This window comes from Argopecten irradians, chromosome 1 (assembly GCF_041381155.1).
Source record: "Argopecten irradians isolate NY chromosome 1, Ai_NY, whole genome shotgun sequence".
Taxonomy (NCBI): Eukaryota; Metazoa; Mollusca; class Bivalvia; order Pectinida; family Pectinidae; genus Argopecten; species Argopecten irradians.
In genome coordinates this window covers 612,914-631,244 of record NC_091134.1, presented here as the reverse complement: position 1 = coordinate 631,244, position 18,331 = coordinate 612,914, and the positions used below count along the sequence as shown (strand labels likewise).

At 36.1% G+C, this 18,331-nt stretch overlaps 1 protein-coding gene across 1 annotated transcript in view; it reads left to right on the top strand.

The window, feature by feature from the left end:
- Window positions 1–18,331, top strand: part of LOC138314416 (lisH domain-containing protein ARMC9-like) — a 48,397-nt gene that overhangs the window by 1,927 nt on the left and 28,139 nt on the right. Inside the window, 8 exon segments of the mRNA XM_069254738.1 lie at window positions 271–396; window positions 1,765–1,932; window positions 8,246–8,332; window positions 8,334–8,396; window positions 8,921–9,013; window positions 9,757–9,784; window positions 15,139–15,230; window positions 17,963–18,037. Of these exon segments, the coding sequence (XP_069110839.1) occupies window positions 271–396; window positions 1,765–1,932; window positions 8,246–8,332; window positions 8,334–8,396; window positions 8,921–9,013; window positions 9,757–9,784; window positions 15,139–15,230; window positions 17,963–18,037 (732 nt within the window).

Below are 18,331 nucleotides of genomic sequence, written 5' to 3'. Positions count from 1 at the left end.
TAACTTCTAATTTTAGTCAAGAAAAATTATGAAGACATTTTCATGACTGCAAATGCCACAAAATATGTATTGTGTTACTCATGTCCTATTTAATATGGAGGTATATACATGCATATGTTTTACAGGTATTTCTAGTTATATAGTAATTACATTTAATATGTAATTATTCACACAATAGAAAATATAATGTACCATTCTTGTGCATTTTATGCACTGCCACTGTGATTATCATTTATTCATTAAATCAGTTTTTATTTTCAATTCAATTAGTACTTGGACTTTGGAGGATTTGATAGGACATTGTCAACTTACCAAAAAGAATGTGACCAAAAAAATAAACCTGTAGCATCACATAGCATCAAATCGAAATCCAACCAGAAACTACTGGCCATTCAGGTAAGTCATCATTATTTACTTCTCCACAGAAACCAATCTTACTTGATTTAAAAGATAATTTTACTGCTTAAACATGTCATTTTTAGTGAGAGCACTCACACTGTTGTTTTTGTTTTCGGATGTGGAGTCTGTGAACATCTGCTATGCCCAAATCCAACTGCACACATGATACCGGAAATCACTGTCAACGTTTAATAGATTTCGCAGTTATTTAGCAGCGATCTGGATTATATTTATTTTATTTCATCCTGGGTCCTAGCTGTACGTTGCACTATCGCTTACTATAAACCCCTGGGACCATGGGCTGCATTTGCTGCAGTTCTAGTAAATGTTTATAGAATTACCAAGCCATGAGAAAGAGAAACAGAATAAAAAACATTATACAATATCAGTCTGGGTGTCTGAGCTCTAGATCTGATGTACTCCCAGAGAGGCAATCAAGCATGACACAGCTCTAGATCTGATGTACTCCCAGAGAGGCAATCAAGCATGACACAGCTCTAGATCTGATGTACTCCCAGAGAGGCAATCAGATCTGATGTACTCCCAGAGAGGCAATCAAGCATGACACAGCTCTAGATCTGATGTACTCCCAGAGAGGCAATCAAGCATGACACAGCTCTAGATCTGATGTACTCCCAGAGAGGCAATCAAGCATGACACAGCTCTAGATCTGATGTACTCCCAGAGAGGCAATCAAGCATGACACAGCTCTAGATCTGATGTACTCCCAGAGAGGCAATCAAGCATGACACAGCTCTAGATCTGATGTACTCCCAGAGAGGCAATCAAGCATGACACAGCTCTAGATCTGATGTACTCCCAGAGAGGCAATCAAGCATGACACATGGTGTAAGTCACTACGTGCACAGAGACAGGACAATGCTGTATAGCGGACAGCTATTTTTAACAGTGAAACAAGTCTATCGTATCAATATCAGTAAAACAATAAAGAAACTTCTATATAAACATTTATAGTTCTGATGAATTAAAGTATTCATTACAATACATTACGAAGGACATAACCATCTTGCAATAGTCCCAAGGGTTAATGAGCGATAGTGTGACGTACACCTGTTGCTGAGAATGGTTACAAGTAGGCTTGTAGGTATATATCTCTGGGTTATTTCTTTATTATTTGTTACTTTTTTGTACATGCAAACCACCACAGAGTAGGGTCTTATAGATCCAAATTGTACCGGAAATTAGGGTACATATATATATGTATAAGGAAATAGTTAGCGAGCACTTTATGTCTAACAGACATATTTCTAGTTTCATAAAAAAAAATTTATCGTAATAAGTTTCATTTTAAATTTAGACTCTTAAGTATTGATTAATGAATGAGAATTTTATTTTGTGTTTTAGAATGATCTGATGCAGCAGTTCCACAAAGGAAAACGAGACAGATGCTTCAAACTGTGGAATGAAAATCTTCCCCCGGGAGTTAGAGACTCTGATGCAGTCGCCAAGAAACTTGAATTTTACCTCAACATCTACTTTGCTATATATCCCATTAAGTTTGCCCGCGGCCAGGTGAGATTCTGTACACATCAGACTGATGGACCAGTGGTTGGAATCCCAACTGTTGTCGTTCTACTTATTACAATAGAATCTGTTGTAAATAAGTTCCTGTATGTTGCTGTGTAGGTGCATGAGAAGTTGATTTTAAGCTGTTAGCAACAATGTCACAGTACTGCTATGTTCCTTTAGGAGTTAAAAGTTATGGTCTTACCAGACTGGTAAAATAAACAAGATTTTGGAATTACTGGAGTATGATGAGTGTAAAACACCATGGGAATGGTAAATGGGAAATTGCGTAATTTTTACTGGAAATTGATAGTTTTATATTTAATGTACAGAAAAGATAACTACTGTATGACAGATCTATATATTGTGCTATTAATTAAACAGAGAGAAACTGACCATTGTATATGACAGATTTTGCTGACTATGAATCTACATATGTATATATTGTGTTATTAAACAGAGAGAAACTGACCATTGTATGACAGATTTTGCTGACCGCTGTATGACAGATTTTGCTGACTATAGATCTATATATTGTGTTATTAATTAAACAGAGAGAAACTGACCGCTGTATGACAGATTTTGCTGACTATAGATCTATATATTGTGTTATTAAACAGAGAGAAACTGACCGCTGTATGACAGATTTTGTTGACTATAGATCTATATATTGTGTTATTAAACAGAGAGAAACTGACCGCTGTATGACAGATTTTGCTGACTATAGATCTATATATTGTGTTATTAATTAAACAGAGAGAAACTGACCCCACTGCTGTATGACAGATTTTGTTGACTATAGATCTATATATATTGTGTTATTAAACAGAGAGAAACTGACCGCTGTATGACAGATTTTGTTGACTATAGATCTATATATTGTGTTATTAAACAGAGAGAAACTGACCGCTGTATGACAGATTTTGTTGACTATAGATCTATATATTGTGTTATTAAACAGAGAGAAACTGACCGCTGTATGACAGATTTTGCTGACTATAGATCTATATATTGTGTTATTAATTAAACAGAGAGAAACTGACCGCTGTATGACAGATTTTGCTGACTATAGATCTATATATTGTGTTATTAAACAGAGAGAAACTGACCGCTGTATGACAGATTTTGCTGACTATAGATCTATATATATGTGTTATTAAACAGAGAGAAACCTGACAGATTTTGTTGACTATAGATCTATATATTGTGTTATTAAACAGAGAGAAACTTTTGTTGTTGACTATAGATCTATATATTGTGTTATTATTAAACAGAGAGAAACTGACCGCTGTATGACAGATTTTGCTGACTATAGATCTATATGTATTGTGTTATTAAACAGAGAGAAACTGACCGCTGTATGACAGATTTTGTTGACTATAGATCTATATATTGTGTTATTAAACAGAGAGAAGCTGACCGCTGTATATGACAGATTTTGTTGACTATAGATCTATATATTGTGTTATTAAACAGAGAGAAACTGACCACTGTATGACAGATTTTGTTGACTATAGATCTATATATTGTGTTATTAAACAGAGAGAAACTGACCGTTGTATGACAGATTTTGCTGACTATAGATCTATATATTGTGTTATTAAACAGAGAGAGAAACTGACCGCTGTATGACAGATTTTGCTGACTATAGATCTATATATTGTGTTATTAAACAGAGAGAAACTGACCGCTGTATGACAGATTTTGCTGACTATAGATCTATATATTGTGTTATTAAACAGAGAGAAACTGACCGCTGTATGACAGATTTTGCTGACTATAGATCTATATATTGTGTTATTAAACAGAGAGAAACTGACCGCTGTATGACAGATTTTGTTGACTATAGATCTATATATTGTGTTATTAAACAGAGAGAAACTGACCGCTGTATGACAGATTTTGCTGACTATAGATCTATATATTGTGTTATTATTTTGCAATTCAGAGAGAGAGAAACTGACATGACGTTGTATATTACAGATTTGCTTGACTATAGATCTATATATTGTGTTATTAAACAGAGAGAAACTGACCGCTGTATGACAGATTTTGCTGACTATAGATCTATATATTGTGTTATTAAACAGAGAGAAACTGACCGCTGTATGACAGATTTTGTTGACTATAGATCTATATATTGTGTTATTAAACAGAGAGAAACTGACCACTGTATATGACAGATTTTGCTGACTATAGATCTATATATTGTGTTATTAAACAGAGAGAAGCTGACCGCTGTATGACAGATTTTGCTGACTATAGATCTATATATTGTGTTATTAAACAGAGAGAAACTGACCGTTGTATGACAGATTTTGTTGACTATAGATCTATATATTGTGTTATTAAACAGAGAGAAACTGACCGCTGTATGACAGATTTTGTGACTATAGATCTATATATTGTGTTATTAAACAGAGAGAAGCTGACCGCTGTATGACAGATTTTGCTGACTATAGATCTATATATTGTGTTATTAATTCAAACAGAGAGAAACTGACCGCTGTATGACAGATTTTGCTGACTATAGATTTATATATTGTGTTATTAAACAGAGAGAAACTGACCGCTGTATGACAGATTTTGCTGACTATAGATCTATATATTGTGTTATTAAACAGAGAGAAACTGACCGCTGTATGACAGATTTTGTTGCTGACTATAGATCTATATATTGTGTTATTAAACAGAGAGAAACTGACCGCTGTATGACAGATTTTGCTGACTATAGATCTATATATTGTGTTATTAAACAGAGAGAAACTGACCGCTGTATGACAGATTTTGCTGACTATAGATCTATATATTGTGTTATTAATTAAACAGAGAGAAACTGACCACTGTATGACAGATTTTTGCTGACTATAGATCTATATATTGTGTTTATTAAACAGAGAGAAAGCTGACCGCTGTATGACAGATTTTGCTGACTATAGATCTATATATTGTGTTATTAATTAAACAGAGAGAGAAACTGACCACTGTATATGACAGATTTTGTTGACTATAGATCTATATATTGTGTTATTAAACAGAGAGAAACTGACCGCTGATGACAGATTTTGGCTGACTATAGATCTAGATTTTTTGTATATCAGCTGACCACTGTATATGACATCTAAACAAGAAACTGACTGTATACATATTTTGTGTATAGATCTAAACATTAAACGAGAAAACTGACCACTGTATATGACATATTTTTTTTGACTATAGATCTATATATTGTGTTATTAAACAGAGAGAAAAACTGACCGCTGTATGACAGATTTTGCTGACTATAGATCTATATATTGTGTTATTATTAAAACAGAGAGAAACTGACCGCTGTATGACAGATTTTGTTGACTATAGATCTATATATTTGTGTTATTAAACAGAGAGAAACTGACCGCTATATGACAGATTTTGTTGACTATAGATCTATATATTGTGTTATTAAACAGAGAGAAGCTGACCGCTGTATGACAGATTTTGTTGACTATAGATCTATATATTGTGTTATTAAACAGAGAGAAACTGACCACTGTGTATGACAGATTTTGCTGACTATAGATCTATATATTGTGCTATTAATTAAACAGAGAGAAACTGACCACTGTATATGACAGATTTTGCTGACTATAGATCTATATATTGTGTTATTAAACAGAGAGAAACTGACCGCTGTGTATGACAGATTTTGTTGACTATAGATCTATATATTGTGTTATTAAACAGAGAGAAACTGACCGCTGTATGACATTTTTGACTAAGATCATATTTTGCTGACTATAGATCTATATATTGTTGTTATTAAACAGAGAGAAAACTGACCGCTGTACCGTTGTATATATGACATATTTGTGGTTTGACTGACTATAGATCTATATATTGTGTTATTAAACAGAGAGAAACTGACCGCTGTATGACAGATTTTGCTGACTATAGATCTATATATTGTGTTATTAAACAGAGAGAAACTGACCGCTGTATGACAGATTTTGCTGACTATAGATCTATATATTGTGTTATTAAAACAGAGAGAAACTGACCGCTGTATGACAGATTTTGCTGACTATAGATCTATATATATGTGTTATTAAACAGAGAGAAACTGACCACTGTATATGACAGATTTTGTGCTGACTATAGATCTATATATTGTGTTATTAAACAGAGAGAAACTGACCGCTGTATGACAGATTTTGCTGACTATAGATCTATATATTGTGTTATTAAACAGAGAGAAACTGACCGCTGTATGACATATTTTGCTGACTATAGATCTATATATTGTGTTATTAAACAGAGAGAAACTGACCGCTGTATGACAGATTTTGCTGACTATAGATCTATATATTGTGTTATTAAACAGAGAGAACTGGGGGGGGGACTGACCGCTGTATGACAGGATTTTGCTGAATACAATATATAGACTATAGATCTATATATTGTGTTATTAAACAGAGAGAAACTGACCGCTGTATGACAGATTTTTGCTGACTATAGATCTATATATTGTGTTTATTAAACAGAGAGAAACTGACCACTGTATATGACAGATTTGTTTGACTATAGATCTATATAATTGTGTTATTAAACAGAGAGAAACTGACCGCTGTATGATGACAGATTTTGCTGACTATAGATCTATATATTGTGTTATTAAACAGAGAGAAACTGACCGCTGTATGATGACAGATTTTGTTGACTATAGATCTATATATATATTGTGTTATTAAACAGAGAGAAACTGACCGCTGTATATGACAAGATTTTGCTGACTATAGATCTATATATATGTGTTATATTAAACAGAGAGAAACTGACCGCTGTATGACAGATTTTGTTGACTATAGATCTATATATTGTGTTATTAAACAGAGAGAAACTGACCGCTGTATGACAGATTTTGCTGACTATAGATCTATATATTGTGTTATTAAACAGAGAGAAACTGACCGCTGTATGACAGATTTTGCTGACTATAGATCTATATATTGTGTTATTAAACAGAGAGAAACTGACCGCTGTATGACAGATTTTGCTGACTATAGATCTATATATTGTGTTATTAAACAGAGAGAAACTGACCGTTGTATGACAGATTTTGTTGACTATAGATCTATATATTGTGTGTTATTAAACAGAGAGAAACTGACCGCTGTATGACAGATTTTGCTGACTATAGATCTATATATTTTGTGTTATTAAACAGAGAGAAACTGACCGTGTATATGACAGATTTTTGTTGACTATAGATCTATATATTGTGTTTATTAAACAGAGAGAAACTGACCCACAGCTGTTATGAACATATTGACTATAGATCTATATATTGTTGTTATTAAACAGAGAGAAACTGACATTGTATGATTGTGTTGACTATTATAATTGTGTTATTAAACAGAGAGAAACTGACCGCTGTATGACAGATTTTGCTGACTATAGATCTATATATTGTGTTATTAAACAGAGAGAAACTGACGCGCTGTATGACATGACAGATTTTGCTGACTATAGATCTATATATTGTGTATATTAAACAGAGAGAAACTGACCACTGTATATGACAGATTTTGCTGACTATAGATCTATATATTGTGTTATTAAACAGAGAGAAACTGACCGCTGTATGACAGATTTTGCTGACTATAGATCTATATATTGTGTTATTAAACAGAGAGAAACTGACCGCTGTATATGACAGATTTTGTGACAATAGATCTATATATTGTGTTATTAAAACAGAGAGAAAACTGACCACTGTAATATGACAGATTTTGCTGACTATAGATCTATATATTGTGTGTTATTAAACAGAGAGAAACTGACCGCTGTATGATTAAACAGAGAGAAACACCCTGATATTGACAATTTTTGACTATAGATCTATATATTGTGTTATTAAACAGAGAGAAACTCACCCACTGTATATGACAGATTTTGCTGACTATAGATCTATATATTGTGTTATTAAACAGAGAGAAACTCACCACTGTATATGACAGATTTTGCTGACTATAGATCTATATATTGTGTTTATTAAACAGAGAGAAACTCACCACTGTATATGACATATTTTGCTGACTATAGATCTATATATTGTGCTATTAATTAAACAGAGAGAAACTGACCACTGTATATGACAGATTTTGCTGACTATGAATCTATATATTGTGTTATTAAACAAGATAGAAACTGACCGCTGTATGACAGATTTTGTTGACTATAGATCTATATATTGTGTTATTGAAATAGAGAGATTAGAAACTGACCGTTGTATATGACAGATTTTGTTGACTATAGATCTATATTTTGTGTTATTTAACAGAGAGAAGCTGACCGTTGTATGACAGATTTTAAGAAGTATCTTGAGAACCGCGGAGCCTCATTAAGCCAGACGACAGAATTCCTGCCATTTTAATGCCCTGCCATATGTACCTAATGCCAAGAGTCATCCATCTTATAAAGAACTCTTCACAGTAAGGAGATATACTTCAATAATACTTAACTGTTTGATATATATTTTGATATATATGTGTTTTATATTATAAATGCCAGCTCGCAAGATGCCCTTAAGTGCATATGTAAAATATTGTTTTGTACCCGTATATATATTTTTAATGATGAAATAAAATATGTAATAAAAATATAAAATAAAATACCTTATAACGACATGACTGAAATTAATGTAAATTACTGGATACATGAAATATCTTCAGTAGAGAGTAGTTGAACTTCCTAAAGTATATATTAAACAATGTCAGGTAGGTATAATTTATTCATAAAAGTTAAACTTTAAGTAAAACTTTGTAAATTTTTCAGCAAAACAAAATGATGTTTAAATTTGACAATTGAATCAATATTCCTTTGTAAAATGTTTGCACATTTCATAATGACAATTAAAAGTTTATTTCACAAATTACTTATCTACATTAATTTAATGTTACTGTTCAGTACTTGTACTGATCTTAAGGTACTGAAAATGTGGTGTTTATCCCGACAGGATGCCTGGGTGAAAGATCTGGAGAATCGTCTGGAGAAATTCCTGACTTTAACCTTGAAATCAACACCACAACCCAAATTGTTTGATTTATATGTATCCTTATACTGCTAATGTAATAACTCATTTCTGAAGTGCCCTACCTTATTTGAGACCTCAAGTTCTCTGGTGATGAATTTAAATCTACTAAGGGCAGACTGAAAATATGAATACCAATTAAGTTTCTTTGGTTTAAAAATGTTTCTCTTTTGCAAAACGATTGTCATCTTACTTTTTAGGTGTTTTTGTTGACATTTAAGTCCAATAGTGCTCCCTGATTTTGTTTTCAAATAATGTTTATAGAAGGGTTGTCAAATTGATCGTAATTCACTAACAGGTTACTCGAAAAATCTTCCCACTGAGCAACAGATGAATTGGTAAACTGAATTACAATGTAAATAGCAGCAGTTTAAGAAGCTGTTACATGTATATACATTTACATGTATATACATAACAGTAATATCAATTTAAGGTATTAAACAAGTTTAACTAATGCCCATACGACCACCTTAAAATTAAAGACTATCTCACTAACAGACATTTATTAGTACCAATATTTCTAAATAGATGTTTTTGTATAATGGTAGGTAAATTCTGTATTAGTTAACCGTTAACAACCCTAGTTTATAGAAAAGTAGTTTGATGGTGAAAAGGCCTCAATGCCCTGGATAGACTTAAAAAAGTCAGGAGTCATCAGCGCTGACCATAGGTTTGAATACAGGGTTAATATGCTTTATTTCCAAATTGTTGTGAAGGAGTTGATGTTTCCTTGTATAGAGCTGTTCCTTAACCGTGTACAGCGTGGCAATAAGGATAGCGAGGATAGTGGTATGTATCTGTATAGTTCTTGTAACTTACATTCACTTAAGGTCAAGGTCAACTGTAACGGTAAATTAAGGTCAAGGTCACAATGAATGTGACAAGAATGAAGATAAATGGAGTAATGGAACCACTCTTTTCATTAAACAAATAAGGGATTTTAGATTGGTTTTCTGGGGGAGGCTGTAATGTTAAGTTTTTATATAATATCCAACATTTATATACCAATCATGAATGTTACAGTTTTCTTGTTTTGTTTATTGGCATTCAATTATAGCTGATGGCTAACACACCGACAAACATATAGGAGGCTAGAGATTAGCCTCAGACATATAGGAGGCTAGCGACTAACCTCAGACATATAGGAGGCTAGAGACTAGCCTCAGACATATAGGAGGCTAGAGACTATAGCCTCAGACATATAGGAGGCTAAAGACTAACCTCAGACATATAGAAGGCTAAAGACTAACCTCAGACATATAGGAGGCTAGAGATTAACCTCAGACATATAGGAGGCTAGAGATTAGCCTCAGACATATAGGAGGCTAGAGCCTAACCTCAGACATATAGGAGGCTAGAGATTAGCCTCAGACATATAGGAGGCTAGAGATTAACCTCAGACATATAGGAGGCTAGAGACTAACCTCAGACATATAGGAGGCTAGAGACTGTAGGAGGCTAGAGATTAACCTCAGACATATAGGAGGCTAGAGATTAGCCTCAGACATATAGGAGGCTAGAGACTAGCCTCAGACATATAGGAGGCTAGAGACTATAGCCTCAGACATATAGGAGGCTAGAGACTATAGCCTCAGACATATAGGAGGCTAAAGACTAAGATAACCTCAGACATATAGGAGGCTAGAGATTAACCTCAGACATATAGGAGGCTAGAGACTGTAGGAGGCTAGAGATTAACCTCAGACATATAGGAGGCTAGAGATTAGCCTCAGACATATAGGAGGCTAGAGCCTAACCTCAGACATATAGGAGGCTAGAGATTAGCCTCAGACATATAGGAGGCTAGAGATTAGCCTCAGACATATAGGAGGCTAGAGACTAACCTCAGACATATAGGAGGCTAGAGACTGTAGGAGGCTAGAGATTAACCTCAGACATATAGGAGGCTAGAGATTAGCCTCAGACATATAGGAGGCTAGAGATTAGCCTCAGACATATAGGAGGCTAGAGACTATAGCCTCAGACATATAGGAGGCTAGAGATTAGCCTCAGACATATAGGAAACTAGAGACTAGCCTCAGACATATAGGAGGCTAGAGATTAGCCTCAGACATATAGGAGGCTAGAGATTAGCCTCAGACATATAGGAGGCTAGAGGTTAGCCTCAGACATATAGGAGGCTAGAGACTAGCCTCAGACATATAGAACTAGAGATTAGCCTCAGACATATAGGAGACTAGAGACTTAGCCTCAGACATATAGGAGGCTAGAGATTAGCCTCAGAAATATAGGAGGCTAGAGATTAGCCTCAGATGTAATAGGATGCTAGAGAGACTAGCGTCAGATATATAGGAGGCTAGAGACTATAGCCTCAGACATATAGGAGGCTAGAGACTAGCGTCAGACATATAGGAGAATAGAGACTATAGCCTCAGACATATAGGAGGCTAGAGACTAGTCTCAGACATATAGAACTAGAGACTATAGCGTCAGACATATAGGAGACTAGAGACTAGCCTCAGACATATAGGAGGCTAGAGACTAACCTCAGACATATAGGAGCTAGGAGGACATAGAGGTAGAGCCCTCAGACATATAGGAGGCTAGAGATTAGCCTCAGACATATAGGAGAGACTAGAGGAGATTAGCCTCAGACATATAGGAGACAAGAGACTAGCCTCAGACATATAGAACTAGAGACTATAGCCTCAGACATATAGGAGGCTAGAGACTAGTCTCAGACATATAGGAGGCTAGAGACTAGCCTCAGACATATAGGAGGCTAGAGACTAGCCTCAGACATATAGGAGGCTAGAGATTAGCCTCAGACATATAGGAGACTAGAGACTAGCCTCAGACATATAAGAGGCTAGAGACTAACCTCAGACATATAGGAAACTAGAGACTAGCCTCAGACATAAAGGAGGCTAGAGATTAGCCTCAGACATATAGGAGGCTAGAGATTAGCCTCAGACATATAGGAGGCTAGAGGTTTAGCCTCAGACATATAGGAGGCTAGAGACTAGCCTCAGACATATAGAACTAGAGATTAGCCTCAGACATATAGAACTAGAGACTAGCCTCAGACATATAGGAGGCTAGAGATTAGCCTCAGAAATATAGGAGGCTAGAGATTAGCCTCAGACGTATAGGAGGCTAGAGACTAGCGTCAGATATATAGGAGGCTAGAGACTATAGCCTCAGACATATAGGAGGCTAGAGGACTAGCGTCAGACATATAGGAGAATAGAGACTATAGCCTCAGACATATAGGAGGCTAGAGACTAGCCTCAGACATATAGAACTAGAGACTATAGCCTCAGACATATAGGAGACTAGAGACTAGCCTCAGACATATAGGAGGCTAGAGACTAGTCTCAGACATATAGGAGGCTAGAGACTAGCCTCAGACATATAGGAGGCTAGAGATTAGCCTCAGACATATAGGAGACTAGAGATTAGCCTCAGACATATAGGAGACTAGAGACTAGCCTCAGACATATAGAACTAGAGACTATAGCCTCAGACATATAGGAGGCTAGAGACTAGTCTCAGACATATAGGAGGCTAGAGACTAGTCTCAGACATATAGGAGGCTAGAGACTAGCCTCAGACATATAGGAGGCTAGAGATTAGCCTCAGACATATAGGAGACTAGAGACTAGCCTCAGACATATAGGAGGCTAGAGACTAGCCTCAGACATATAGGAGGCTAGAGACTAGCCTCAGACATATAAGGAGGTACAGACTAGCCTCAGACATATAGGAGGCTAGAGATTAGCCTCAGACATATAGGAGGCTAGAGACTAGTCTCAGACATATAGGAGGCTAGAGATTAGCGTCAGACATATAGGAGGCTAGAGATTATAGCCTCAGACATATAGGAGGCTAGAGACTATAGCCTCAGACATATAGGAGGCTAGAGACTAGCCGTCAGACATATAGGAGATAGAGACTATAGCCTCAGACATATAGGAGGCTAGAGACTCTAGCCTCAGACATATAGAACTAGAGACTATAGCCTCAGACATATAGGAGACTAGAGACTAGCCTCAGACATATAGGAGGCTAGAGACTATAGCCTCAGACATATAGGAGACTAGAGACTAGCCTCAGACATATAGGAGGCTAGAGACTAGCCTCAGACATATAGGAGGCTAGAGACTAGCCTCAGACATATAGGAGGCTAGAGATTAGCCTCAGACATATAGGAGACTAAGAGACTAGCCTCAGACATATAGAACTAGAGACTATAGCCTCAGACATATAGGAGGCTAGAGACTAGTCTCAGACATATATAGGAGGCTAGAGACTAGCCTCAGGCATATAGGAGGCTAGAGATTAGCCTCAGACATATAGGAGGCTAGAGACTAGTCTCAGACATATAGGAGGCTAGAGATTAGCGTCAGACATATAGAACTAGAGACTAGTCTCAGACATATAGGAGGCTAGAGATTAGCCTCAGACATATAGGAGGCTAGAGACTAGCCTCAGACATATAGGAGGCTAGAGACTATAGCCTCAGACATATAGGAGGCTAGAGATTAGCCTCAGACATATAGGAGGCTAGAGACTAGCCTCAGACATATAGGAGGCTAGAGACTATAGCCTCAGACATATATAGGAGGCTAGAGACTAGCCTCAGACATATAGGAGGCAAGAGACTAGCCTCAGACATATAGGAGGCTAGAGAGAGATTAGCCTCAGACATATAGGAGGCTAGAGACTAGCCTCAGACATATAGGAGGCTAGAGACTAGCCTCAGACATATAGGAGGCTAGAGACTAGCCTCAGACATATAGGAGGCTAGAGATTAGCCTCAGACATATAGGAGGCTAGAGACTAGCCTCAGACATATAGGAGGCTAGAGATTAGCCTCAGACATATAGGAGGCTAGAGACTATAGCCTCAGACATATAGGAGGCTAGAGACTAGCCTCAGACATATAGGAGGCTAGAGACTATAGCCTCAGACATATAGGAGGCTAGAGACTAGCCTCAGACATATAGGAGGCTAGAGACTAGCCTCAGACATATAGGAGGCTAGAGACTAGCCTCAGACATATAGGAGGCTAGAGACTAGCCTCAGAACATATAGGAGGCTAGAGACTATAGCCTCAGACATATAGGAGGCTAGAGATTAGCCTCAGACATATAGGAGGCTAGAGACTAGCCTCAGACATATAGGAGGCTAGAGATTAGCCTCAGACATATAGGAGGCTAGAGACTAGCGTCAGACATATAGAGGCTAGAGACTAATACCTCAGACATATAGGAGAATAGAGACTATAGCCTCAGACATATAGGAGGCTAGAGACTAGTCTCAGACATATAGGAGGCTAGAGACTATAGCCTCAGACATATAGGAGGCTAGAGACTAGTCTCAGACATATAGGAGGCTAGAGACTATAGCCTCAGACATATAGGAGAGACTAGAGACATATAGGGGCTAGAGACTAGTCTCAGACATATAGGAGGCTAGAGACTAGCCTCAGACATATAGGAGGCTAGAGATTAGCGTCAGACATATAGGAGGCTAGAGATTATAGCCTCAGACATATAGGAGGCTAGAGACTAGCCTCAGACATATAGGAGGCTAGAGACTATAGCCTCAGACATATAGGAGACTAGAGACTAGCCTCAGACATATAGGAGGCTAGAGACTAAGCCTCAGACATATAGGAGGCTAGAGACTAGCCTCAGACATATAGGAGGCTAGAGACTAGCCTCAGACATATAGGAGGTTAGAGGTAGCCTCAGATATATAGGAGGCAAGAGACTAGCCTCAGACATATAGGAGGCTAGAGACTATAGCCTCAGACATATAGGAGGCTAAAGACTAGTCTCAGACATATAGGAGGCTAGAGATTAGCCTCAGACATATAGGACACTAGAGACTATAGCCTCAGACATATAGGAGGCTAGAGACTAGTCTCAGACATATAGGAGGCTAGAGACTATAACCTCAGACATATAGGAGGCTAGAGACTATAACCTCAGACATATAGGAGGCTAGAGACTATAGCCTCATACATAGACATCTTGGTAAAGTGAGGTAAACTCCTTAGGAAACTTGCTGCACCACAGATTGTCATAGCTCCTTTAGAAGAGTAAGATTCGCGCTAAAATAAAAACATGCTAGAGAGAATTGTACAGGTTAAAATGTTGATCCTTCTTTGTCAGAAAATTTCCAGCAGATTTCCCGCCTCCAACATCAACTTGTGGATTCAGAAAGAAAGGCAGTGTCTTACATTAAACGATACAATCATCAACAGGTACCAATAGCATACTATACACATATATGCATGGGCTTGGTATCATCTTACTAAAGCTATACAGATTCTAACACTCGACTAAAAGTCCTCAAACTGATTCTGTCAATATGGCCATTAATGACATTATAATGTTATTAGTATTCATTAAAACTCTTCGTGTATACATAGTAAATTGAATAATTGTAATGTAAGGTATTTATATGAAAGATAAATAAGCTAAGAAATCAAACTTTCTTGAGTAAATCTGATATTGTAAACATTCTTAATTGTGTTCTAAAACAATCTAGCGCAATGATTAATTCCCACAAACACCACAATGCCTATAAAAACAATGTGCAGAAATTAAATTAGCACAAGATATATTGTAACACATTATTTTTGGCAATGCTCTAAAATAAGGTAACCACAAAATTGTGTAGGTTTACAGTTTCTACTAGTACATTGTACCAACAGGGTTTCTTAAAGATAATTTTAGTGTACAAGGGAGATAATTACAAATACATAAGGGAGATAACTTCAATTGTAAAAGGGAAAAACTTCCTTAACCCAAACCCTTTGCCTTTGGTCTTTTTGGAGATATTGGAGGATCTTATAAGATTGAGGATTTTTGTCGATCTGACACTGTTTACTTTCTATTGCTGGGTGGTAACATGATTGATGGTGTGCCATGGCCTAACCTTATTAATAAAGTCCACACTTGATGTCTATAGATATTAACGTTTCTGTCTTTTTTAACACCAGCTAAGTCAACATTGGTGAGTAATTGTTACCGTGGCAACCTAATGTTGAAATGTTAGATCAGTTTGTAGTTACCAGGTTCAAGTTTTATCCATTTTTTTACCTCTTTCCAAATGATAGGGTAATTTGTTTGTCTCAGTGTGGCTTCTTAGATTTTTTATGAAAATTAATTTATATATTTTTTGAAATGTTCAATCAATCTTAATTTGTAAGTTTACATTTTAACATCTAATTGTTGTGAATTTTTGTAATATCTAAATGGCTGTTATTTCCAAGGTTATCAATCATTATTTTTGTTTCTGCCCATCAGTTCAACAAAAACTGGTTTCTATTTTACCTGTTATGTATATTTTGTCTTCCAATTCATTTGAATACTTATTTGGGTAAAACAGCCATTCAGAGTTGAGTTTGTGGTTTCCTATGTAAATAGACATTGATAGAAACTTGATGTGAGTATTTTGTACAGAATGCTGTGACGCTGTTGTTACTCTGAAACTTTATATCATTTCATCAAGTGTTAGAAGGAAAGTCGTTGTCTGAGACTAGGAAGAAATCCTGATGCTCTACTGTTGCCCAGATGTGGGCTATAAACCTAAAAAAGATAGTGATGATCTTCTTTAAAGCTGACTACAGTCAAACCTGTCAAAACAACCACCTAAATACTCTAACGGTCACCTATCTTACACGGCCAATGGTCACTAAAATAGTGTCCCAATTACGATCGTTGTCTGACAAACAGCCGTCTGGATTTTTACGATAATGATTGAAACTACGGTTTACATACTGTGCATGTTTGTATAACTACTTGGCAGTATACACATATGTAATCATGTACATGTAGATTTTAACCTATAAAGCATTAAATCTCTTTATTAATTATATGATTTGATTGTATCTGGTTTAAGCAGCCATTTTGAGTGGTTGTTTAATACAGATTTGACTAGTTTGGTATCACATATTATTTAATAACACAGTATCCATGACAACACCAGAATCATGTTATAGCCCTGTGGATTCCATTATTGTGTGATTGTGATAATGATCTGTACACAATCCTCTGTTACATGTTTCTTTGTGACTGTACCAGTTTTCTTTGTGGTCATTAAATTAGTTGCCTTTATTTTATTGGATGTTAATTAACTGTTTATAATCCACAGTGAAACGCGTTTGCGGCGGATATTGTTTTGGCCTCCGTCCGTCTGTCCGAGATGCTTTTGCGGGCTAAAACTCAAAAACTGTACAACACAGCTACTTGAAACTTTTTTATATATATCAGACAAGTGTCCTAGTTGTGCCTTTTGCTATTGCAGACCTTCCAATTTAAAAAAAAAAAATTTCGTTACCATGGACACTTAGTCAAAAATACCAAATTACTGTTACTTTTTGTTACCAGGCTATAACTCCAGATCCTTTCAATGCAGCCACATGAAACTTTCTGTATATATCAGACAAGTGCCCTAGTTGTTGTGACCTTGAATTTTTGGATTTTTTTCTGTTACCATGGAAACTCTTGTCAGAAATACCAAATTACAGTTTCTTGCTGATACCTGCTGTTTTTTCAGTTTTTACAATACTTGCATACATTTAAAGTTATAGTTCAATCATTTGACTTTTTTATTTATCTTTTTGACTTATTATGAAAAATTTAGAAAAGTATTTGGGGGGAAAATATACATTGTAAAAATAGTGATAATTGTGTGATTGATATAGTGAAATTATTTCTCTCTTGATGAAGTAAGATTAATTTTATTTTAGTAACTGTACATTAATACAGTATGATAATGTATTACATGTATAGTTGCCAAAGAAATGATGAGATTGATTAGTTTGAAAGAAAGGAATAATATATGCTTTTAATTGCAACGTGAAATGCCTTTCCAGATAAATTTGTCTATGTGATTAAATGGTTTGTGACAAATGGAGAATTCTATGAGTAAACACTAGCTCTGGTAACAGCCTCACTATGCTCAGTATCTGATGGTTTGTGATTACAGACAGACTACCACAATCTGATAGGCATCACAGCGGACTTGGTGGAAGCTCTGGAGCTAACAGTCACTGGAAAACCGGTTTGTACAAATTCTAAAATGTAGTGGAACCCATTTTCTCCCATATAATATTCTTCACATGTCCTTCCAACAAATTGCTTGACATCATCAATGCATGTGAATCTATCACTGCACATATTGTCGATAAGTCATCAATTCTGATAAATACTTGACAGGTCCGTCATGGTGGTACTGTGAAAACCCTTTAAAGATAATTTTCACCGTTGTGAAAGGTTTTGGCTAATCAGCACTCATCAAGCTCTGTACTGATAAAGTGATATGAACAGTCAAAATCTTTCACTTGGGTTGAGATGT